The sequence below is a fragment of the Durio zibethinus genome, chromosome 9, assembly GCF_047325235.1.
Source record: "Durio zibethinus cultivar Kanyao isolate XHJ-2024 chromosome 9, ASM4732523v1, whole genome shotgun sequence".
NCBI lineage: Eukaryota > Viridiplantae > Streptophyta > Magnoliopsida > Malvales > Malvaceae > Durio > Durio zibethinus.
Window position 1 is genome coordinate 3990557 of NC_143170.1, and position 26334 is coordinate 4016890.

Here is a 26334-nt window from a genome sequence, read left to right on the forward strand (position 1 = left end):
GATTAAATGTTATTACTATCACGAATTGGGATATGCAAAGCATAATTGCCTAGAATTGAAAAAGAAATTTGGCTTGCATAAAATGATATGAGTTGCTACTACGACGTCATTTACAAAAACTTTTAATACTAACTTTCACTTCATTACAGATCAAACTCAAGAGATTAGTTGATAGTTATTTTTCACATGAGTAACAACTTTATGGGTAATAATTCTTCTACATATGCTTTGTCAACTACTTCAGGTACTAATTTTAAGGATTGGACCATTGATTCTGGAGCTTTTAATCATATGACTTTTGATAATTTTATTTTTGACTTTTTAAGTCATATTATTTGTTCACCTTTTATTCATTTTGCTAATGGTTCAAATATATTTGCTACTTATATTGGCTCTGTCTCATGTTCTTAAAATGTTTCTTTTAACAATGTTCTTTTAATTCCATCACTTTCCATGAATTTGCTATTTGTTGATCAATTATATGATCAAGGTCTTGATGTTATTTTTTGCTCTCGTGATTATGTGGTTTAAGATTGCTTGACGGGGAAAGTGGTTGGGACATATCGTAAAATTAAAAGATTATTTATTTTGGAAAACCTACATGCGTCACATCGTACTTTTGGTCAATTTGATCATCTTTTTGTGTGAAAATCCTTATTAGTTTCTAGTATTCAAAAGCTTTCATCTTTTTCCCTTTGGCATTATAGGTTAGGACATGTTTCTTGTTCTAGACTTCAATATTTGGTATCTAGTGGCAAGTTAGGTTATGTTAAGTTAGAAACATCTGATAATTGTATTAGTTGCAAACTAGCAAAACAGTTTGCTTTACTTTTCAATAAAAGTGAATCAATTTTTTTATCTTTTTTTGATTTTGTTCATTCTAATGTGTGGAGCCCATCTCGTTTACTTATTGTGGGGGTTCTTGTTATTATGTTATTTTTATTGATGATTATTTGGGGTATACTTGGATTTATTTATTTTGACATTGTTCGAATTTATTTAAAATTTATTAAAATTTTTTTACCATGATTAAAACATAATTTTTTAAAATAATTAAATATTTTTGTGTTGATTTTATTGGAGAATATCAATCAAGTAATTTAAAAGAGTTTTTTGCTTCTCAAGATACTCTTCTTAAATCATCTTATACTGATACACCACAGTAGAATAGTGTTGCTGAAAAAAAACATCATCATATCATGGAAAAACCACTAGAGCCTTGTTGTTATCTTTATTGGTTCTTAAGAAATTTTAGGGAGAAGCTGCACTTACTTCAGTTTATCTTATTAATTGTATTTCTTATTCTGTCATTGATGGAATTTCTTCTTTTGAATACTTGTATAACAATACTCTTAATTATTCTAAGATTCATATTTTTGGTTCCACATATTTTGTTTCACTTTCTAAAGTTCAGTATGACGAATTATCTCAAAAAATTGCCATTTGTGTGTTTTTAGGGTATAGTATTAGACAAAAAAGATATTGTTGCTATGATTCTATTGCACAAAAACTGTGTTTCTCGACATGTTACTTTTTGAGAAAATATTTCGATGTATTCATTACCTTGTTTTAAAAAATTTACCAATGATTCTTATGAGTCTTTTGTCTTTTTTAATCCTTTTGTTGATTTAAATGACTCTAATCAATTTTTTCATATGTCCCAAAGTTCTCTAACTCTTTAGTAGTTTCATCCAAATGAAGGTTGTCCCATCACTAACTCTACCATAAACAATCATGCACCATCATTATCCAATTTGTCAGAGCCGTTTGTCCCAAAACTTTGACATTCAACACATAAGAGAATTCTTTCAAAACTTTATTATGATTTTCATTATTTCTTGTCTACCATTCTTTCTATTCATGAACCTAAATCTTATCGTGAAGTAAGTTCTAATCCTTTTTGGCAAGCAGTTATGAAAGAAGAATTAGATGCCTTAGAGAAAACTCATACTTGGGATCTTATTGATTTATCTCTTGAAAAATCATTGTAAGTGGGTGTACAAGGTAAAAACTAAACCAAATGGGTTTATCAAGAGATATAAATCTAGGTTGGTTGCAAAAAGATTTACACTAAATATGGCATTGACTATAAAGAAACATTTGCTCCTGTAGCTCAAATAATTTCTATTCAAATTTTTATATCTATTGCTTCTATTCAAGGATGGGCTTTATCACAAAAGGATGTAAAAAAATGCTTTCTTGAATAGAGATCTTCGTGAAAAAGTATGAAACCTCTTCTTGGATTTTCTTGCCAAACTAATTAAGAGTCCAAGCTTCGAAAAGCTTTATATGGTCTTAAACAAACACAACATGCTTGGTTTGAAAAATTCAGTACTACTATACTTGACTCTAAATTTGTGCATAGTCTTTATGATTCAGCATTGTTTATTTGTTGATATGAAAAAAGTATTGTATTTTTATTTCTTTATGTTGATGATATGGTGATAATTGGAGATGATAATCTTGGTATTTAGAATATAAAAAATTGTCTTAGTAAAACATTTTTAAATGAAAGATTTTGGTCCATTATGATATTTTTTAAGAATTGAAGTTGATTGTTCATTTCATGGATATGTCTTGTCTCAAGTGATATATGCTTCTAATTTTATTTTTAAAGATGGTTTATCTGATAATAAAACTGTTAATACTCCTATTGAAACTAATGTCAAAATGAAAGCTACTGATGGAGAACTTCTTAATGATGCTACTTTGTATAGACAGTTGGTTGGTAGTCTTATATATTTGATAGTTACAAGACCTAATGTTACTCATGTAGTTCAAGTTGAAAGCCAATTTATGATAGTACCTCAGACAATTCACTTTATTACAGTTCTTAGGATATTGAGATATTTGCAAGGAATGTTACATAAAGGTTTGCTGTTCTCATCAACTTCTAAACTTGAACTTTGTGCTTTTTCTGATTGAGTTAGTGATGTTAATGATCAACATTCTATAATTGGTTATTATGTTTTTTTGGGTGATTATTTGATATCTTAGAAAAGCAAAAAGCAAATAATTGTGACGCGTTCAAGTGCTGAAGCAAAGTATAGAGTTTTATTAGACATTATAGCAAAAGTTATGTGACTGTGTCAGTTACTTATGAATTTAGGTGTTGACACGCCTACTCTTATTCTACTCTTTTGTGATAGTAAGAGTGTAATTCAAATTGGTCATAATGATATTTTTTATGAACGGATGAAACATATTGAAATAAATTGTTATTTTATCAAACTGGAGATATACAAGGGCACCATTATACTATCACATATTTCTTATGAGTCATAAATGGTGGATCTTTTTACAAAGTCTTTTTCAAGTTTATATTTTTATTATTTAGTTTTCAAACTCCAGATGTTTCATTTCGAACCATCATCAATTTGAAGGAGGTTGTTAAAATATATATTATGTTTACTTAACTTATAAGGTTAAGGTTTTTTTTTTAGATATATCTCGTGAGCTTTAAACCCATTTATAAATTTGTGTATATATATATATATATATTTACAACCTTAAAAATAATATTGTTTTTCACTTTTTAAATCATCATATTATACCTGTTGGCTGTTTGTGTAGACAATTAAGTTGAACCAAATCTCCATGCATCTGCCTTCATAATGCCTTTGAAACGGGCTCAATAAAATTAAATTATTTGCAAGTTTTTTCATCAGAATTTCTGAAATAGCATAAAACGGGATTAGATTGTCTAAACAAAAAAAGAATTATAGGAGTAATTTTTTTTTCATTTACTACATAGGGTGCAAATCCCAGTACTAGACTAATAATTTATAATAAGAATTACATATTTCTTTAATCATTATCTTTGATGGATGTTTAAGATTGTAAACGAGTCAATTTATAATGAATTTGGCTCGTTCGTAATTTTATTGTTTATTTTTAAAACCGCTTATGATTGATTCGTGTTGGATAAAAATTTTTGACATGATGTTTGTTTGTTTAAGTTAAATAAATTTATTCGTTAATATTAAATAAATATTTTATTTATAAATATATAATCAAATGTGTTTACAAGCAATTAAAAATTATTTATAAATAATAAATAAATGATATCCAAATAAATTTAAAATATAAATAAATTAAACGAGTCTATTATTTCTAAAGTAATATCTCTAAAAATAATTAAAAAATATCAAATATAAATAAATATATCAAATATAAAAAATAAACGATAGTAAAATATATTATTATTATTAAACAATAAATAAGTCATAAACGAGCTTTTAATTAATCTATGAACAATTTATAAATGATATTTGTTATGAATATAAAGGAACTTAATACATTTTTTCCGAGATCAATTTGTTTATAAAACAATCTCTAAAATTTTGGTCAAAATCATTTGTTTAAATTAACAAAAAAATAAAAATTAAGTCTGTTCATAACTTGTTCAAGCTGACGATGTCCATAGAACACAATTCATGGGATCTTCTCAAAGTCAAAGTTAAACGCTTTGTTAATTTTGAGTTTTAGTTAAAATTAAGTTATGAACCTAATTATCATTTAATTATGTATCTGATTATAATTACATTATTTAAATTTGCCCTGCGCGGATTATTTTTCCTGTTAAGTTTAAAAATAAGATGGATTCAAACTAATCCTGTTGAATTTTTTAGACTAAACTAATAAATTTTTTTTTGAATTTTACTCCTTGATTAAAATAAGTTCTTATATTTTTATTACAATCAAATAAGACTTTAACCTTTAATTTGTATCTAAATAAGCTTTTAATCATTAAATTTATCCAAATAAGACCATAATATTTAATTTATACTTAAATAAATTTTTAAATCAATTTTTTATTTGAGGTAAGTAGGAATGTTAATCTTATTCAAAGCCAACAAGAAATTTTAATTTTTTACCATAATAGGGATATGTAATAAATTTTGGAGATAAAAACAGAGGGGTATGATTTTAAAATTTTTTTATCGAGTACAAGTATGTGGATGAGTAATATAGCACTTTCTTCGAACCCTATATATATTATATATATTTAATAAATTAATTTTTTATTTAATAATATAAAATTTAGTTTAAAGTAATTAAAACAAATATATATTTAAAAAATTATATAAATATGCAAAATAAAATAAAGCTAAAAAAATATTTATTATTTTTTTATTTTTATAAAATTTATAGGTACGAAAATTATTTATACTAATTAAATACTGATGAGAATAAATTTAAAATATTTATTAAATATGGATACAAAGATGTGTATAATATAAAAAAATAATAATAAAAATGAAAAATATTTTATCCGATCCATAACTTATTTATAGACACCCTTAAAGATAAGGATTTATATGAATACAAATAAAATTATAAAGTTTTATTTAAAAAATATAAAAGAATATAAGCTTATTTAAATAAAATTAAATAGTTCAAATTTTTTTTTTTAGGATTTTAACTAATTTTTTAACATTGTATTATGGCGAAAGAAAGACATAAATTAGTTATATATATATATATATGACTTTTTATATTTTTTTTATTTAAGATTGTCAAAATCTAATGCTTATATAACTCCAAGATTTAACTAATAAACATCAATACCAATAGACCGATGACTGTTGGCACCTTTTGTTGTCAATCGTAGTCAAAAAGAAGAAAATTTTGCGGATTGGATTTCGAGCATAAAATCCATGTTCACACCTTGTTGTATTTATTAGAGATATGCTGACCACGTGGTTTGACAGAAACTTAACCCAAGAAAAACATTTGACAAAGTAGAGGAGCTTCATTTCTTCTTGTAAGTAAACTTCAATACACTGCTTGGAATAGTGAAAAAATATAATTACTATATTGCCTTGGAATTCAAAATTAAATTTATACTTTTCTCTCAATTTTGTAAGTTTTCTAATACTTTCTTCGTTTTAAAATATTTGTCATATATTAATTTTTTAGAAATTTAATAAAATATTTTTACTTTAAAATATTTAATATTAAAATTAAAATTTCATGATTTTTAATATCAAAAAATAAAAAATTACAAAAAAATACTTTTATATAAAAAAATAAGAATTTTAAATGCTCCTAATGATAATATGATAATGCATAATTTAGTTATTGTAGTAGCTAATAGTTTTTTTTTATAATTAAAGATATTGATAAATGAAACTTGTAACATGAAGCACAATCACAGTATGCTATAGCCACTAAATTACTATGAAATTCTAGATATCTTTGACAGACTTTCATGGAGTGAAAGACTTTTTTATTTAATAATATTATTCAACTTAAAAGTCATTTTAAAAAGTAGAAGAAAAAGGTGTAATTTTTTAATATACTTTTCCAAAAATAAAAATCACCATCAAGCTTCACCAATCTTTCCATGCTAGTGCTTTAACTTTTCTTAAATTTCCACCTGAAAAGATAAAAGTTAAAGGAGAACTTGACGTAGCCTCGTGTTCACAAATCAAGTAGTACGTCGTTATAATTATTATTAAAATATTATTGTTTATTATCTCTATCAATGGAGAATCCTTGCATTAGTGAAAAAAACAAAAGTGGGTAACGACAGGTGAACATTGTCTGTACGTAAATTCTGCCATATTTTCATTCAGACAAAGCTCAACAATTAATGGTATCGATAATGATATGTTAAAGAAATACGTGGAGGGTCAAGTTTTTTAATAGCCAACCACTAGAGTTAAGAAAAAACATTAAATAATAAACTAAGTGATAACTTTTTTTTTAATAAAATAAATCAATATGTTAATTCCATTAATCCCTTTGATTTGGGAGATTAAACTATAGATAACGAGTATACCAATATTGTTTAAAAAAAAAAACATTTTAAGAAAAGGAAAAAAATTACATAAATATATATATAATTCATCGTTGATTTTTATAAGTAAAAAAAATCATTGGACTTTTTAAAATTCAAGTACTTATATGAACACGAGTTTTCTGTCATCAGTCCATTGTCCAGGTGGATATGACTCAACTTTCATTTTTCAAATCAAACTTCAACAATCTTTAATAACATGTGAGGTAGTGAAGAAGTTATTTTTGCCCGTGACAGTGTCGGGGATTTGATTCTTATATATAATATAAATAAATATTGACATAAACCAAAGTTTGCTTCATCATATGCCAAATTTCCAATATTTTGCCTCCTAACATTTTCCACCAAATTTACTTTTGATCCAATTGACGATTCCCCTTTTTGGTTTGTCTAGAGAAAGTTCTTAAAAAAAAAAATTCCTAGTAGTTGCCATTGGGAAAGAAAATTAGTAAGAAAAGAATGATTATTTTATCTTTGAACAACAAAAATTTTAAAAAAAATGTAATTTTCTCAGCAATTACAGTTTTTTCCATGCTGTTTTTTCTTCTTTAAGCAAATCGAAGGAAACTTAAAAGCAGCAATATTGGAGTATTAATCTGGTCAAATTTCTGTCCAGAAATCATAAATTAAAAGACGTTCACACTAAACTAGTTATATTCTTTTTGAAGTAAAGTTCAATATTTCACACTTTGAAACTGTCAAAGCTGACAAGTATGCTGTCAACTTTTTTCTTTCTTAAATTCTTTCTGGCATTTTCCTATCAAGTATACAAGTAATTATAATTTATATTTTGCAAAGAAAATTTGAAAATTTTTAGTCCATCTATCCTTCTCTTTTTTGCACTTTAAACCAAAAATTAGTCATTGGGATGAAAATTCAACCTGGAAAAAATGGTTTTAACAATCAAACCTCAAAAAAAAAATTTTTTTATTGAGATCATGAAATCACTAAACCAGTTAAATAATAAATATAAGGTACAGTATATGAAAATGCTAAGACAAATATTCATATCCAACGAAGAACTAGCAGGAATGCTAGCTTGTCTAAAAGATAATGTCCTTTGCCACAGTTGTAACACGGTGTGTAATGGAGTACATTTAATTCGGATATGATATAAAGTTGTCCTAATAAATTTCCACCCAAAAAAAAGTTGTACGAATAAATGGCATAGTAGTATTAATCTATAGTTTATAATGTGGACAGTTCAGTTTGTCACTTAGCATGCAGAAAAAATCAAGTCTCGTGAAGAAAATAAGTCCAAGAACATATATTTAATTAATACAGGGAATTGTAATTAGTAACAAATTATGTCTATAAATAGTTAGTCACTCACTTTCACAATTTCACATGCATCAGAGTCATTAGGTGACTACTCTTTTTCCTTTCTAAGATCACTCAAGAAAGAGTGGGTTTTTTTTTTTTTTTTTTCAGGGAGGGATTTGAAGTTTTGGAAGTGGAAAAATCATGGGGAATTGCATTATGAAGACATCCAGATCAAGGAAGCTGGAAGAAGATGAAGTAGAAGAGTTTGGTGAAGCTGCAACCGAGTTTGGGAAAGGCAGCATAAAGGTGAAGATAGTGCTTACAAAAGAGGAGCTAGAGTTGTTCCTGCTGAAGCTGAAGAATAACAGTAATGGAGGAAAGAGCTTACAGGATCTTTTGGTGGAAATGGAGGAAGCAAGATCAGGAAAAGTTGATTCCTGGAGGCCTTCATTGGAGAGTATCATGGAAGACGTCGAACCAGCTGAAGGACTTGAAATGGACAACAGATCATCATGAAGCTTCAATCCTTTTTTTCTTTCTTTTCCTCTCCGTCTCTCTTTCTTCTTACTTTTTACCCTTAGGGTTTTTTATTCATATTCTTCAGAACCTCTTTTTTATATACTTGGGTAACTCCATGGCAGGATATATCAGAATTATCATTCGCAATTGTGTGATGAACCAAGTTCCAAATGTTTCTCTACCTTTAGAGAGGAGTTTTTGGATAAATACATATATAGAACTTTCTCTCTTAATTCCTATAAACTTAGATCTTTTATTCAAGTTTCCTGGAGTTAAACAAAGATCAGTAGGCATATCTACTTGAGATGATTGATTGGTTTTATACATATTTGAAATAATCAGAATTTGAATTATGATCACTCAAAATTAAAAATGATATAATTTAAGATTTAATATATATATATATATATATATATATATATATATGTAACCTGAAAAACACTGTCATTTGTAAGCTGTGCTTTATGGAATTGATGATGAAATTTCTTTTTTGGGACTTTATGGAATTAGAAGTTAAGAATGTCAATTTTAGTTTTACCTACCAAATCTTGCAAATCTCTAATTCTAATTCTAATTCTCCTCCTCCTTCACTTGAGAGTGGGATGGGAAAGGGTGAGAGAGATGGCTGGGGGCCTGACTCCTGAGACAAGTTTTTGACAGTTGGGGTAGATCAGCTTGAGGTAGTCATACTTATTAGTCATAGGGCCAGAATTCAGCATCAAATTGATCAACAACAAACAACTCAACAGCTCGATCATAAGTTTCCAACTGGAATTTTCTGAACCTTTTTTTTTCTCTTCCAAACTGTTGAACATTCTTCAACTTTTAGAAGAGATCACCGTTTTGTGGACCCCCTGAAAACAATGGGAGATCGGCTTCTCATGGGGGCTTCTAAATACATCATTCAAATTTCTCTTTCCATCCTGTTAATTTTCTTTTAAAAGTACTCACATAATAAATATCAAATTTATCTTTTAATAAATTACAATTTTACCATCTTCATCTTTCCCTTTTCTTCCTTTTTCTTTTTCTTCTCTCGTCATTCTTTCTCTTATACCCAATTGAATTTAATTTTTTATGTTTTTGAATATTTATTTCCAAAAATTTTGTTTTAATTTCAAAAATAAATGTTCAAAATTTATGTTATATTTTGAAATAAAGTTTATTGAAAATAGATTTCTAAGAATCCTAAAAACTTTTCAAAAAAAAATTTTAAAAATTTCTCGAAAATAAATTTCCCATAAACTTTTAAAGCTCTTAAAAATTCATTTTCGTTTTCAAGAGTCTTAAGATTTCTAAGAGCTTTAAAGGTTTTTGAAAATTTGATTTTAAAAAAATCTTTAAAATTTCTTAAAAATTCATTTTCTAAAAGCTTGAATTTTATAAAATACATACATTTCATAAATCTTAACTTATTTTTACTTGCATTTCAATCAAATCAAATGAAATAAATTTTTAAATCTTATTTTCAATCAATAAAAGATTAAAAAAACATAATTTTTGGATTAATATGATGGCTTAATTAGGGTTAATTTGAGTTTAAGATTGAAGGAAGAAGAAGAAAACAGGAAGAAAAAAAATTAAGGGATAAAAAAAAACCTATTGTTGAGGGATGGATGTATTTAATAAAAATAAAAAATTTAAATTTAAAGTATATTTAAAAATGGGGTACGTAGAATAAAAATTAGAAGGTAAATAGAATTCTCGCTTCTTATTAGTTTAGTATGACCGAATTTACTTCTTAGACCAGCAGTAATGGTACAGATGCCTGGCTCTCCTCGTCCTCTAAGATTAAGTGTTTGACACTTCAACTACGAGCGTAGGGTTCGAGAATCGATAATAAAAACAAATGGTATAAATTATCTAAAGAATCAATATTTAATTAAATATATTCAACATAAATATATAATTAAATAAATTTAACATAAAATTAGATTAAACCTAAATCATATAATCTCTTCTCTTTTTTTTTTTTTTAACATTAAAACGTGATCTCGTTTGGTAACATAAGAAGTCTTTAAATTTTACATTTTTTTTCTTCCATTATTTAATATTGAAGCTTACCTTTCTATATTTAACCATCTTGAAAATTAACGGTTGTGTATTAATTGTTAAAATCCGAGCTAATAATAATATAATTAAAGTTTCATTTGAATAGAAAGGATTTGTGTCCAGTCCCACAATTTTTGTTTAATTATACGAATAGAATAAAGTAAAAGCGGGGGATCATTTAATCAAAGCGGCTCCCGGCATACGGCTTTAACAAAGTGTGCTAAATTTAGTTTGCAGGTCGAATTATTTGGATCTGGTTTTCCAACATTTGACGGTGTCTTAGGCTTCAAAGTATGCATTTCTCAATCATAGGACCGAGTCATCTTGATATGACCTACTATTTCTGCCCTGATTATGATTGGTTTTAACTTTAAAGCTACAAAATGCTCGTAAAAAGAGGTCATTGTAACTTTCTTTTATTTTTTTCTCCCCGTAGAATTGACTCCATCGATTTTTCAAAAAAATCAAATTAAAAAATAAAATTTTTTTATTAAAAATTTATTTAGACGAATGATAAAATTATTTTAATAAAATTTAAAAAATTTATAATAATTAATGAAATTATAATTAAAAATAAAATTTAATAAAATAAATTTTATTGAAATTAATATTTAAATTTAATTAATGACCATCTAAATTGTCCTCGAAGTTTACGCGTTGAATTGTTGACTTTAGCATCGCATCAGCTTCTAGTATGCGTATCTTGCATGTAATTATGCTACAATTTCCTAAAGAGAGAAATCAGATATGGGCCACATGGGCCAACATTAAGACGGAGACTTAGGCCAGTTGGATACTGAAAACGAAATTGACGTGACATAAATCAATCTCAATTGGGTCATGGACGTGTCAATATACCAATGTGAGGCCCATTCTTTTTCCTCATCCAACAGAAAACGGCCATTATCATTCATTGGGACCCCTTTTCTACAGCACAACAAAAGACCCATTGTGAATTGCATGGTTTTGTAACTATTTGCGAGTAATGGATAGAATCAACAACAAAAGTCATCAGTGGGCTCCAATTGAAGGGGATCTCCTTTATTTTGACTGACCCAAAAACACCCACAGTGTCCCCCATGTCTGCTCTAAAACTTATTTTATTGGTTAAAATAATAAAAAAATTTCTTAACCTTTATCAATTTTTATATTTTTATTATATCTAAATAAATCTTTATATTTAATTTCATCAATAAATCTTTAAAATTAATTTGTATCTCAATTATTCTTTATCTTTTAATTTATATCAAAATAGGTTTTTAATATAAATTAATATTTTATTTGAAATAAAAATTTTAAAAATTATTTTAAAAAATAAATAATTCAAGAGGTTTTTTAGTATTTGAGTTTATTTTATTTTGCTTATAGGTCATTTTAATAAAAAATGACGAGTTTGACTACTCTATTAACGGGTCATCCTCAGTATTGTATTAGATCAACAGGACGTTTGAAGATTCCAACGAAAAGAAACAAATTTTATTAAATGAAACAAGTTTTATTGGTAACCATAGGATAAGCAAAAGCTACCATGTGTTCAAACGTGCCAATCCAGTCATTGAATTTAGTTTTCTTCCAAAAATTTCATGTGCAAAAGTTAAATTTATTTTCATGTCATTTTCAAGGCTCCGGAATTGGGATGGCATTGATCATCAGACGCCCTCCTTCCTGCAACAAAGTTGGCTTTCAAGTTTCAACTGGAACAGGAGATTCAGGAAGGCCTTTGGTTATTACCTTGTAAGAGGCAAGGGATAAGATAATCAGATGTTTCAAGTTTCTGAACTGATCTCCTGGGCCATTTGAAAGTTCAGTTTAAGAATTATCAATAGCAGATTACAGCATGTTTGGATTCTATATGGCATGCGAAAATAGAAAATGATACAGAAACTATTAGGTATTTGAATCTCAAACCCAAATCATTCACTTGGATGAAGTGATACTTGTATTTTTACATATTTATACATTTCTTCAACCCAATATAAGATAAAAAATTACATTCAATCCATAAAACAGTGCCTAAATCAGTTTCCCTTATGAAAGTTTTGACAAAAAACCAGAAAACTGAAATAGTGTCTTGACGGTACTGACTGCTCTACCATGCTATATCTAATACTCTTCCGGGATACTATTGAGCACTGCATTGCTACCAGGGCAAGGGAACACAACACTAACACGATCCATTGGGAGGTCCACAAGGTCACGAGCTACGTCTCTGAATTCAAGAATCCCTCCATCTTTGCATTTTGAGAGCAATCGAGCTGCTTCTTGCTTTGTCATCTTCACTTTTATTCTCATAATAGTAGTTGTTTTCCCATCAAAGCCGGTACTATTTCTCTTGATATCCTTCTCATCCTCAACCTTTAGCAATGGTTGTGTGCATGAAAAGGAACCACCATGGTAACTCTTTTGCTTGCTGGGTGATTTCTTCTTGCTCAACTCATCTCTGGATATGAATTCTGAGGCACTCTTGGATTCTACAAGTTCAAGAATTCCACCAGAAAAGACCCTGTGGAAGCAAGAAGCTAAAAGGGTGAGCATTTTTTGTGGGGAAAAAGATGGGTTTTGTTTTTTTTAAAACACTTTTTGTACTGATAAAAATGGATGGAGCAGGTGCAGGAGCAAGAAAATGTAGGGTGAGTTTATATAGGAATAGAAGCGGGGGAGGCCTTGGAAGGACACACGTGTGAGAGGGAGGGAGGGTATTTTGGGCAAAGTGTAAATCTCGAACATTATATTTGGCTAAGGGAAATGGGTCAGGACGTCCAGTGCACGAGATTGGGATATGAAACTTCCGCTATTTCAGCCAAATTGGAAAACTGGGTTCAACATTGACTGTTAAATATTGGTCAATCCCCCTCACTCTCTACAGGCCACACCGTGGACAACAATCAGCAAAGCGCCTACATGATGCATTGCTGTTGCTTCCGCTTCTTTTCCCGCTTTATTTTCTGTGGAGTTTGTAGAAACTAGGACGTTCAAGTGAGATTCACAAGAAATTCATGGTTCTTGATTCATCATTGTGATGAGTTCATTTAAGTAACAGGACTACTTTTTTTTTTTTAATTTTGAATGAAGACTGAGAAATGAGGAACCATATTTTTATAATACTAGTTCTTTAAGCGTGATTTAAGGTAATATTCTCCAAAAAAGAACAAAGGTGAAAGCAATTGACAGCTTTAATGTTTTGTACTGTCTTGTAACTTGCATGGAACACATCACCCTATGAAGAAAATTCTCTCTCCAAAAGGCAGAAAAAGGGAAACCAGACAAACGCTAGGAAAGTGAAAAAAATTTAAATGGGATTATCAAGTCAAGCAAAGAGACACTGTGAAAAAGAGAAGACAAGCCTGTCAAACGTTAGACAAGTGAATTTATTGAAAGAAAACTGGGCTTTAGCTTATCTCATTTGAAGTAGCTTTGCTACAGAATCTACAAAAAAATGATACCCCTCATGTTCATCTCTTTTCTTTTAATACTTGAAATTGTCAGAATTAAACTTGATCAAAACGCGTGTTTTGATATGATGCTTTGTGGCAGTCAATGCCAGCTTGTTTTAGCTCCAAAGCTAAACAAATCTATATAGTTTTCTTTTTCATTTTTTCCTCTTTGGATGACTTAAAAAAAAAGGCAAACTTTGCATCTGTCTTGAATTTATTTATGAAAGTTACGGATTTTGACTGAAACCATTGGACCAAGTCCAGAATTTTACTTAGCTCGACCACTTGCAGCAAGCAAGTAGAAAGCATTGATGGATTTTGATGGAGCTATTTCATATTGGAGTTGGAGCTGTCATTGTTCACAATTTAATTTGGGTTTACTATTATTTGGAATCGGAGGTGTTAGTCCGGTCCCTGACGGCTATAGTTTCTTCTAGAGTGGATAAAATTTATTATGTGATAAATTCAACATCACACGTAAAAATATGCTTTTTGAAATCGTCATTTTCTTTTTGTGCAGGTATGCTGGGCCTTTTTCTGCATTTGTGCAGGGAAGCCTTTTGGGCTTGGCCTGGACCAGTCCAGTGGTACATAGGTCATGGACCTTGTTCAAATTTCCGTTTACATGGAAGTTGCATAGGAAAAGCCTAATATTGGTAGTCTGTGCTCGAAATTTTCCTTCTGATTAATACAAATCTTCAAACATTTTTGGACAAAAAAATCTTTATTTTTATACTAGTATTTAAGTATTATATTTTCATATTTGAGAAATGATCACATTTATTTATTAATAAATTTTTTGAACTTTATAAATATAATTAATAAAATTAGACGTATCTTCTAAGATATAATAAAAAATAATTAATAAAATAAAACATATAACATCATCCTTTTGTAAAATTAAAAAATTTCATTGTGAATTTATAAAACGAAAGTGGCGTCGTTTTAATTAGTGGGAGAAATCAAATTTTATATTTTCGCTTTACCTTCCGAAACATCGCCGCCTTCTCTTCTAGAAAACGAAATCTCTAAAACCCGAAAAATTCTTAATTGAAAATCATTGTCAAACTTCTCAAGAAACTCCAAAGCAAAGAAAACACCAAGGAGAGAAAAGGAAAAAAAATAAAGAGAGAGATATGGGCGCCGCGCGAGCGATGAAGAGAATCCCTCGCATCAAATTTCCCCAAAGACATCCCAAACCTTCTGGTATTCTTTCTCTCCTCTTTCACATGCCTATCGATCCCTTGATTCTTACCTCTTTGTCTTTTCTTTATTTTCAATTTCTTAATGTGTTATTAAATCTCATTTTGCTTTATTCCATTTTTTTTATGGCTTTTATATGTTCATGCTTAACAGAAGATTGATTTTTTTTATTGAATCTGTAAACAAAAGTCAAATTGTTCTAAAATATGTTTGCTGATCGGGACATAATGATGCAATGCAATTAATGGGTATTGATCAAAAAAGTAAAATCAAATCAAAATTTGCAGGTTCTGAATTGCAGCCTCAATCTGCAACAAGAACTGGTGATGGTGATCTGACTTTCTTCTCTAGTTCTAAGGCTTCTTCGACTGTTGGAGGGAAAGCTTCTCTTCAGCCTAAAAGAACACCTCTTTCCAATGAGGAAATTGAGGCTATTTTGGTATGTAAATCCCTCCTTTTCAGGTTGTTGTCTCAATTTTAATAGTTTTCTGCATTGGACATTTATGTTAACTGCATTTATACGTCTTATGATCACCAACAAAACATGCAAGAGAACAGTTGGATCAGAGAATTTATTGCTTGTATCTATCCATGTTATGAAGCACTAAAATGCGTTGAATGCGTATGAACTAAAGCTTTGCAAACTCTACTGGAGAAGTATTTAATTTATGCCAGTACACTTTTTTTTTTTGGGAGGGGATACATACCCCGCTCTTTGAGCAGGGATCATACACCAACCATTAGCTAAATGCTCGGGTGCAATTTATGCTAGTATACTTAAGCAAGAAGAAATATTGGTACTTTTCCATGAGGCTTGGTGTTTCCTTTGGTTTGGCCGTGTGAATGAATTGACAATGAATGTTTCCTCATCTTTTGTTCTGTCTACGGTTTGTAAAACTGCTTGTTTGATGTGTCCCTATTTGTTCTTTCTGAGTGCTTAAACCAATCTATTGAACATGTAGTTTGTCAAATTTTTTGTCTTTTGTTTTAGTTTGTATTGATCTGTTTTGGCACACTTTTGGCAGATGGGTGGCTCTTTCTGATCATCTGGTGAAGCTTAAACAAAGAAGACAACTTCACAGACTTTTAATTTGCTCATTCTTTTTCTTTTCTCAATATTGAAACTTCAATTTCTTATGATACTGGTGTGTGGCAGTGGAAACAGAAAATGGTTCAACGCCATTTTCAGTGAATAAACACATAGAAAGACAATTGAATTGAGGCCTTTTCTGATGCATAACTCTATATTTTACTTATTAATGCTGATTCTTGATGTTAGAAGATTTGTGGATTTGTTGGTTTTTGATGCTTGAAGTATCTGTGGCAGTGATTCCTAAATAAGCTTTAATAGCCAAAACTGCACATAATTCATACCATTCATCTATAAGCGTTGAGACTGAGAAATGAAATGGAATCATCACTTTGGATCCTCCTCTAGAATAGCTTCAAGAACAGCTGACTTAGGATTCTTCGATGGAGGGTCCTTTTCTCTGCGTTCAAGCTCGTCAAGGTGAAACGTGATCAATCTGTCCCAGTTTCCTCCCTCAAAAAGAACCCTTGCCTTTGCATCAATGATCCGCTGCACAATGCCGCGGTACATGTAGAATGGGTTCATAGGATTCTTCACAATTGCGATCATTCGTGGCATTAACAGTTGCAAGTCTGGTGGTTTTGCCTTCTTTCTGGCAGCAAGTCTACTTCCAGAATCCGAAACCGAGTACTTTACAGGAGGTGGGTTTTACTCAATAAACTTTTTCAATCCCTTTTCACCACCTGGAAATCCTCCAGTTAGCCCCATCATCTCCTTTTCAAAAGCATATTCTGGAACCGGGATTGACGTGCTGCCTGAACTCTCTTCATCTGTAATAGCACGTGACGATGCTTCCTGTAACTTCTATACCTTTTTCTCCATTGCAGAGTCCCCTAAATCCCAAGATTTCAAACAGGTCAAACTTGGCATAAAGGGATTTAGGCTGTTTGGCAACTGAAAAAGATGACTTGTGATTCTGTACAAGGAATTCAGATCGATGTAGAGAACCTTGAAGGGTTGGGAGAGTGATGGAAGAAACCATGTTTTTCAGAAGCAAGTCTACTAGCGAGAGAGAGGAGAAAAGTCCTCTTCTAATCCTAGCCACAATAGTTATATTGGCGGTTGGTTTAATCTTCAATTATTTTGCCACACAATTTACAGGATAAGAAATCTGATTCATCAACATCCCCACATTAAAAGAAAAGCAAAATAAATTCCACCATCATCATAATGGTCCACCGGTGTACCGAACCATCATCATTCATCACTATCCGTTTGCTTTTCATCGTTACTTTGTTCGAGAGCACTTAGACCTTTAGCTATCGGCTTGTTCTAATAGTGAATTGAATAATTGAGTGGATGAGGTTGAGATAACTTCCGGATTTTGGATTGCTTCATGGTATGGAAAAAGTTTACATGCGAGAATTAGAGTAAAATTGCAGTAAAAGATTGCCTCTTAGAAGGCCAAATGACTAATTGATGCTATAAACTGTTGAAGAGATGGTTGAAGTGAGATTTGGGGATTAATTACTTAGCCCTTCGAGAAATAATACGGCTTAATTATCTTAGTTCGATTTTGATATTAGATTGTGAAAAGTTTTAATTTCATAAATGAAATTAAAAGTTTGTCATATATTTTATTTTTGGTTAGAGTATGATAATGATTTTTATATTTTAACAAAATTTGAAATTTAATTTATTTATTATAATTTATAGAAATTAAATTCTCATATTATTTTAATTTAATAATTTTAATCTAATTATTAATCTCATTAAAATTTTAGTTCATATATTCACACGAAATTTTAATTTTAATATTTTTAATATAATTAATAAAAATATCATTTTTGTACAAATTGATTTTGATAATATTGATCCAATTATTAATATGATAAATTAATTTTCATTAACTTTGCTAACATGATCATTGTTTTTTTTTAAATATGAAAATTAAAAAATTCTAAAAATTTTTATAATTTAAAAAATAAAAAAAATCTTATGTTTTAAGCTTTTTTCAAAATTTTAAAAATATTAATTTTATTTTTAATTAAAGAATAAAAAGCATTAAATGGTAAAAAGAAAGAAAAAAAATGCCATTGAGGGGGGTATAATGGTCCTTTGAAATTAAACAGTACGATCGAAACTCAAAGGAAAGGACTCTACCAGCCAGTCATGGTTATGTATGGTAAGTTGGAGGAGTGTCAAAGCACCTTCCGTGAACGCAAAATCCTTCTCTCTTTAGCTTCCCGTCTTCTACCTTGTCTAAAAGTGTCTTTCTACCGGTAAAAAAAAAGGGTCTCTCTTCATCTTTTCGTTAGAATAGATTTTATAATCAAAACATTATCCTTTTCCTTCAATCTTGTTCCTTTCTTCTGCTCCCGCTGCTTACACAATTCAAGAGATCAACTTCTGTAAGCTCATCAGAACCTTGTTTTACTTATTTTGATCGGGTTTATATTGATGGGATATTTTTCTTTTTATCTTGGGCTTCTTCTTTTGGGCAGCTTTTTGTTGTTTTATCTGTTGATCGGGGGGGCATCAACTTTCTTTTTTTTTTTCATTTAATTCTCTTTCTCATGGTTTGAGCAGTTAATTATTAGTTAAATGATCAACCTTTGGTATGCATATAAAGAATAATAAAAATTCAATGGTTTGATTGTTTTCAGTTCATGAAAACCTTGTCCCTCTTGCGTTTTAAGTTGGTTAATAATTTCTAATTAGGAGTAAGCTTTAAGGGATTTTAATTCTGTGAAGTGTGAGTAGTGATTATTCTTGTGATTTATCAGGCTTTCTTACGGTACCTCTGGTGCATAATTGGGGCTTATATGTTCCTAAATTCTGTAAATTTTCATATATGTCTACCTTGTAGTTTAGGTGGAGATTAGCTAGTTGACAGCCATGAACCACTCTCCTAATTTTTTATTGATTTTAGCGTGTTCATCTGGATCTCTTAGTTGTATACTTCTGTGGGTTATGATGAACCTGAAATCTAATAGGTTTTCAATGTTTTAAGGACAATGGCTTGTAAGTTCATTCTTCTAAAAGAACTTGAATCCCATTTCCAAATATAATTGGCTCATCTTTTGGCAAGCCCTTGTGCAAGTACTTAGCGACTTAAGTTTTGACATATCAGTTTCTCCGTAATATTGTTCAGGTTTATAAAGCCTGGTGAATAAGTCAGTGATCAGAGAACTTACTTTTTTCTCTTTCTTAAACAAATTCTGGACTTGGAAGCTTGTTATATCATCTTAAGTTTGGTTATATACTACAAGTATGGTTGTCATGTTTGCTTTTATTGGATATAGGTCTGTACATCTTCCTATAGCGAATATAACTTTATGGGTGACACTCTTGGGAAGATCAAGGTGATTCCAGATCATCTTCAAGTCTCAACTCCCAGTGGTGACTCTCCTCAAAACAGAAGTCCACCTGATTCACAGCCAAGAATTGATAATTCTTCGAGGTATTACTTTCTGAAGGTCAAAGAGAGAACAGATTAAGAATTTTGAGTTCATCTTATCTCACTAGTTTGATTATGCTTTAGGATAGGTCCTATAGCAGTTTATGGTCTCAACGAAAATTGAGTAGTGCTGCAGTCATGTTGAATCTGTTCAGTTTGCGAGGGTTGCCATGGAATTATGGTGCTGATGGTCAGGAAAAGGTTCATGTAACAGCCTCTTTGAAGCTTCCCATTTGGTTTTATTGACAACCACACATCCCTTATCACCATAATTTTTTTTTATTAACAGGTCCAGTTGACTGCTGCCGAGTTGGAATCACTTAGATCAGAACTTGCTGATATAGAAGAGAGAGAAGCTCACTTGAAAGCTCGGTAATGGAGAGTTGAATCTTGAATTTTGAACCATGATGCATATTTTGGTCAACTGTATATGCATGTCCATAATAATTTAATGCAGTGGAAGATGATGTATGACAGTTTGAGCCTTTAAATTTGAACCTTTAGTTTGATGGAAGAAAGAGTATAGTTTATTTCTAGAATTCTGAATTACCCTTTCAAGATCCGGAATTTATATGGAGTTCTCCTCCTATATGTCAGGGCCAAACTTGCAGATAATGGTCTCTGAACCATGCTGTTTCTATGTTACCTATGGATTTCCCTGAGCTTATATATCCACAATTCCTAGCAGCATTGAGTGTAATATTGAGATTTAGACACAATATTTCTGCATTCCTTTTATTGATGTTTCTGTTTTTTGCAGGTTGGAACATATCGATGAAATATTACGGTCTGCGTGTCTTTCAGGCTATTTGTACATCCGAACCGTATGAATTAGCCCATCTTGCTATCTTACTTCTTATTCTTTTAAGCTGCTTCCTCTGTTCATGCACTGCTACTATTCTGGCTAATGATTTTAACTGCACATCTTTCATTGCCAGAGGTGGACGGCTTTACCTGGAGAACCTGCTCCTATTGATGATACTGATGTTGACGACTGGCTTCCTCGATTTGTTGTTCTTCATGGCCAATGTATATTCTTTTATTTATTATCCACAGGTAATAACCATTAATGTATTCTCTTTATTCTTCTACTATTATCATTACAAATTGTATCCAGATTCTGTGGTGCATGCTGCATGGTTAGTGTAAAATGGAAAATGACATAAAACTTCTATCAGGAATACAGGAGCTGAATTTTCAAATTCAAGATGATCAAGCAGTTTTTAATTGTTCTCTTCTTTAATGAACACATTATTAAGTTTCAATTCAAGTCTTTTAATATTTTTTTAGCTCAACTTGGTCAAGCATTAATTATACCACTAGCAATGAAGGATTCATGTAATGGGCTGGTGGATTCTAAACATTACATGCTGATCAACTTCTTAAGATATACTGTGCAGATTTGAGCCCTCAGGATTCTGCCCTTCTGTCTGATGTTGTTGAAGTAGGCTCTTTACCAAGCTTTACAAGAGAAGAGGAAGGAACACAATATTGCTTTTATATATTGACTCGTCAAGGACTGCGCTATGAGTGTTCACATGTTTCTAAAATACAGGTATACCTTGTGTCTAAAACATGGATATACCAACACAGTATACAACGTTTATTTCCATGCTCATTTCGTTTAGTTTTTGTAAAGTATGCAGCTGAGTATGCGTAATAATAAGATCTCACTTGGACAATATCTTGAGTTAGGGCCAATCCTCCATTTTCTTATTTTTAGTTGAGGAAGATGAAGCTAAGTAATATTTGTTGGAAACCATAACATGAATCTGCATGACTCTACCTAAATGAGTTAAATAGTCTGAGGTTATCGACAAAAAAGATTTGTCTAAGTCACTTCATTGCCTTTCATCTAAGATACTTGATTTTGATTAAATGCCATAAAGTTTTCTTTTTTATTTCTTTAGAATTCAATGTATATTCATGCTTGAATATATGCATATAATTTTTTTTAATCAAATTTAACTTTTATTCTTTTCTCTCATTTCCTAGGTGAACACCTGGTTATCAGCTTTGCAGACAAACTGCAAGGTTGGTTCTGATGTTAAAGCTCCCAATGGTTCAAGTGAAAAGTAAAATCATATACAGATTCTTTTTTTTTTTTAACATTTAACTTGTATATGATCAAATTTAGCTTGCATATTGAACTCAGCTTACTTTAAATTACTGGGATCCCACTAACAATTCTTTTGTTAATGTACACATGATGGTATTTCCAATAAATCAGCATCTGTCTTGTGTAGCTCAATAAAAGTAAGTTTTTGTTCCGTTTTCTTATTATATAACTCAAAATCACATACAATTTTAGAAAATACTTAAACTGTGGAGTTAGAGATTAAAGGGTTCATTTGATGGTATGATAAAAGACTCCATCATGCTGTAATGTCATTTTATGAGTGATCTCTTATAAAATGAAACTGTAACTCCAAAGAAGAGTTCGCCAAATTTTGACAAAAAGGAGAATCTTCCTCGTCATTTTCCACTTTTCCAGAGACACAAGTGCCAAAGATAAAGAAGCCATTATTGCCACATTTCCAGTGACAGAAGTGCCATGCCAAAGATAAAGATACTTTTCCTGTTCCCATGGGGCTAAAAAAAGAGAGTAACCGATTACTGAACGTTCCCCACAAGTTGGGTTATCGTTTATTGACCGAACAAAACCTAACCGCACAACAAAAGAGAGTGGGTGAGCTCAATCCAATCAAAACTCACTCACCACTCATAAAAAAGTGCGATTTGTACTTGCGTCTAATATAAGGGCCCTCTCGTTTTTTTCTTCCACTCCTCTCTCTCTTGTTCTACTGCCCAAACACAACACTTCCTTAGCTCTCAGCTTATGCCCATTAATCCCAAAAAGAATGAGGTCTCGGATATATATATCTGCTTCCAGAGCTGCCAGGTCTCTCCTTTCAGCTTCCAAGACCTCTCGCTTTTGCTCTGGTGATTTTCTCATCTCATTGTTTTACTAACGCCTTGCTCATTTCTCTACACTTGATTGATGGTTGATCTGTCAAGCTATTTTTTGATTAATATTTTTCCTGATAATTCAAAAATTGGATTTTTTTCAAAGATTATTATCATTTAAAAGAACACATTTCACATGTAATGGAATGCGGAATATTCATTTGAAAGTGTTTGCTTTTCAGTTTTAGATCAATCCTGTGAATCATTTTCAACTCTGATTTTGGTACCTGTCTATCAAGTATCAAAACAAAGGTTATAATTTTATTTCAATATTTTGTTTCATTGCATTAATTCTAATATATATTAACATTGAAATTACTATTATCATCAATACTGTCTTTTTCTTTCATTTGTCTGTCAATGTTGTTTGGATGGAAGTTTTCTTAGTGGCCTGTTTGGCAACCTAAAATTTTAATTCTAGTTTTCAATTCTTATTAATTAAAATTTGTTATTGTTAGTACTATACGTTCTTTTTTTTTTTTTCAAAGCTGCAAAAAGTTGAACCTAACGTGTGGTACTGTTCTTTATGTGGGCTTTCAAAAGGAAAAGATTACAATAAGAATGTTATTTCACGTTTTTTTAGTTCTCAGAATCTATTCTGTTTTGTTGCCCCTAACTGATTTGCTTTCTATCAATTACCATAGAGAAAAAGGAAAGGAAAAGATTTATTCCACATCTTTTCTGCATCCCTGTTACCTACATCCGTATTCACTTCAATTTCTTTCATTCTCTATTCTTTCCTGCTTTTCATGATTCAGTTAAGTTGTGTTATCCCACGTCTTTTAAATCTTGGGTTGCTTGTGGTTTTATATTGAAGTTGGGTAACTTCACCTATTGCCAATTGATTTCTAGGTTGAATGCATAACACATACATCCATTTTAGCTTGAGGAAACATTTTATTTTCCCTTGAAGAAATGATGTGAGCCGCTACGTTTTGCATTCGTTCATCTAGTGAAAAAAAGCAATGAAGCACAATTTTCATGTGTTAAAACACTACATGTGTCTGTCTACGGAAAAACCATATATTTATGCGCTGGTAATTTCTATTGCATGAAATGTGAATGTTTATGCTGAGGAATGTTTGAGATTCAACTTGCCTACACCTTATAACTTTTTGTCCATGTGGTGAAAATGCTGGTGTTTTAACATGCAAAACATTCTGTTTTAAGCTATCTAACTTTTGTGTTATCATCTGCAGAAGGGCGAGCAGTAGCTGCTGCAGCAGCAGTTTCACTTAATGGTAAGGTGCCTCTTTTAGCTTCAGCTTATGGAAATAGTGGTTCTGCCCATGCATCTAGAGGATGGCTTTCAGGAGTGTTTACTCTTCCAGTGGCAGGTTTGGATGACAACCATTTTACTCAATTCTTTTCTCTTTTGTTCAATTCTTTTCTCTGTTGTTACTTGCGTGATCTGACTTGGATGCATGCATCTATTTCAATTTAGATTTAATTCTCTCTGTTTTCATGCTTTAAAACAAAATGGGCATGATAGCAAAATAAAAGGTTCAAGCTAGTTTCTAGATTTACTATATTGAGTGAAAGAAGAGGAGCCTTGTCCCTTGCTCAAGTATTAGCATTGTGGCTTCCTGGACCTCTTCTACAATAATTATACTTTGCATTTGTGCAGTAATGGGGGAAATACTTTATTGCGATGCATTTTAGATTCGACTTGTTCCCAAAATTTCTCCCAACATTGTGCCCAAATCCCGAAATAATGAACATGTACTAGCTATCATATCTCTGCACTGATCTAATTTGATGTTACTGCCTTTTCTTTGTTTGTCTTTGCACTTTCTCTTTTTTATATCCATCTACTGCCTGCCTACACAGTTACCTGCTCGCTGCACATTCAAATATCAGTAGTCAATTTATCAAAAGTCATAAGCCAATATTAGCTAGGGGAGCTACATCCTTGGAATGATTTTATCAGTTGTATGATGATGACGAATTCTTTTATGTGCCAGATACTCAAGTTTCTGCCTACTATTACTTTTGGAATTTGTTCTAAAACAGAATGAAGATGCCATTAGTGGCATAAATGCTATTGCTTAAAATGGAAAACTGGAAAGAAGAAACTCGGTCTTTCTAATTATGATCTCCGTGGATGAATTCCACATACCTTTTCACCTTACCAAAAAAGAGGAAAAAAACTATGACCTGAATATTTGTTTGTTTTCATTATCTCTTTGTAGCTTACATGCTTCAGGATCAGGAGGCTCATGCTGCAGAGGTAATCCATCACCATTCAATTTTATAGCTAATACTTTATATTTTTTGTTGTTTATGTTGTTCATCTCTCTTTTTTTTTTTCCATTCTGTTCTATACCTAATGAATCATTTTTCTTCATTCAGATGGAGCGCACTTTCATCGCTATCAAGCCTGACGGAGTACAAAGAGGGCTGGTAAGATTCGTCTGATCTGTACCATCAAGTTAAAGTTGTCTTAACTTCCCAATCTTCTCAGCAATAGATTGAAATAATGAATCTCAAAATTGTTGTATTATCCTGTGGTCATTACTTGTTTCATTCTGCTCTTAGTGTATATCTTAGAATAAAAATATGCTGGACGTTGTGATTTTCTCTTCTTTTCAAGTTTAGCATTTTTTTTTTTTTGTGTGTGTGGATTGAAACATGACATATCGCTGAGCTAAAGCATGTCTATATTCCAGGTTGCAGAAATCATATCTCGTTTTGAGCGCAAGGGGTTCAAGCTTGTGGCTATCAAGATGTTGGTTCCTTCAAAGGAATTCGCCCAGAAACATTATGATGACTTGAAGGAAAAACCCTTCTTCGATGGCCTGTGTGAATTCGTCAGCTCCGGCCCTGTTTTTGCTATGGTAAGAGGAACTGGAAATGTTATCTTCTCGTTATACTTGCTTTGAGCTTAGCTGAACTAATCATTAGTAAACAGGTCTGGGAAGGAGAGGGAGTCATAAAATATGGCCGGAAACTCGTTGGAGCAACAGATCCTCAGAAATCAGAGCCTGGAACCATCAGAGGTGATCTAGCAGTGGTTGTTGGAAGGTACATGCTCTGTTGCTTCTTTAGATTACCTTTACATTCTTGACTTTCGCTTCACGATCTGAATCTTAGTTGTTCTTTTACAGAAATATAATACATGGAAGTGATGGTCTCGAGACCGCCAAGAATGAAATTAACTTGTGGTTCCAACCGCAAGAATTGGTTAGCTATACAAGCAACGCTGAGAACTGGATCTATGGAGTCAACTGATGAGGCATTTTTTTTCCCGTTAATCAGTAGTTCAGGAAAATTTGGTCCCACATCAAATGTGGGGTATTGGCATAACTTTTAGAATAAATATATGTTTATCTGCGATGAGCAAACAGCTGTGCCATGAAAAAAACTACCGTTCAAACCATAATAATCTATTTCTTTTATTAATTTTACTCTAATTCCTTTTTTTAATCTATTTTTAATTTTTTTTAACAAAAACAGGAAAAGGAAACAAACCTTTCTTGTTTTCTTTCATATTTTTATATGATAATTTATATATATATATATATATATACACACCTTGTTTATAAAATATAAAAATTATTATATCATAAATTTTTTTATATATCAAATATAAAATATATAT

The 26334-nt window shown here is 30.9% G+C and overlaps 4 protein-coding genes and 1 pseudogene across 6 annotated transcripts; 3 read left to right on the forward strand and 2 right to left on the reverse strand.

The window, feature by feature from the left end:
* The first annotated feature begins 8090 nt into the window (after nt 1–8090).
* Nucleotides 8091–8820, forward strand: LOC111315739 (uncharacterized). Its single transcript, XM_022917709.2, has one exon. The coding sequence runs from the start codon at nt 8270–8272 to the stop codon at nt 8582–8584; it is 315 nt and encodes a 104-aa protein (XP_022773444.2). The 5' UTR covers nt 8091–8269; the 3' UTR covers nt 8585–8820.
* Nucleotides 8821–12531: 3711 nt separating this feature from the next.
* LOC149516725 (uncharacterized) lies at nt 12532–13778 on the reverse strand. Its single transcript, XM_089766185.1, has one exon. The coding sequence runs from the start codon at nt 13172–13174 to the stop codon at nt 12743–12745; it is 432 nt and encodes a 143-aa protein (XP_089622311.1). The 5' UTR covers nt 13175–13778; the 3' UTR covers nt 12532–12742.
* A 1302-nt stretch (nt 13779–15080) lies between these two features.
* Nucleotides 15081–16567, forward strand: LOC149516726 (uncharacterized). The gene is made up of 3 exons (XM_089765544.1): nt 15081–15279; nt 15564–15715; nt 16302–16567. Exons 1-3 carry the CDS (start codon nt 15210–15212, stop codon nt 16317–16319), a joined length of 240 nt encoding a protein of 79 aa, XP_089621670.1. The 5' UTR covers nt 15081–15209; the 3' UTR covers nt 16320–16567.
* A 126-nt stretch (nt 16568–16693) lies between these two features.
* LOC111307581 (NAD(P)H-quinone oxidoreductase subunit S, chloroplastic pseudogene) lies at nt 16694–17470 on the reverse strand (annotated as a pseudogene).
* A 1018-nt stretch (nt 17471–18488) lies between these two features.
* On the forward strand, nt 18489–26140 carry LOC111307532 (nucleoside diphosphate kinase 3-like). Of its 3 annotated transcripts, XM_022905581.2 has the most exons (15): nt 18515–18717; nt 19612–19769; nt 19856–19967; nt 20056–20138; nt 20527–20590; nt 20705–20822; nt 21167–21321; nt 21762–21817; nt 22648–22709; nt 23933–24070; nt 24926–24963; nt 25086–25136; nt 25403–25570; nt 25645–25757; nt 25841–26135. In XM_022905581.2, exons 2-15 carry the CDS (start codon nt 19645–19647, stop codon nt 25962–25964), a joined length of 1407 nt encoding a protein of 468 aa, XP_022761316.2. In that variant the 5' UTR covers nt 18515–18717; nt 19612–19644; the 3' UTR covers nt 25965–26135. The 3 variants fall into 3 exon arrangements, with proteins under 3 accessions (XP_089621669.1, XP_022761316.2, XP_022761322.2); XM_089765543.1 differs by lacking the exons at nt 22648–22709; nt 23933–24070; nt 24926–24963; ... (2 more) ...; nt 25645–25757; nt 25841–26135 and having other exon boundaries at nt 18489–18717; nt 19851–19967; nt 21762–22026; XM_022905587.2 differs by lacking the exons at nt 18515–18717; nt 19612–19769; nt 19856–19967; ... (2 more) ...; nt 20705–20822; nt 21167–21321 and having other exon boundaries at nt 21762–22022; nt 22261–22709; nt 25841–26140.
* Nucleotides 26141–26334: the final 194 nt, after the last annotated feature.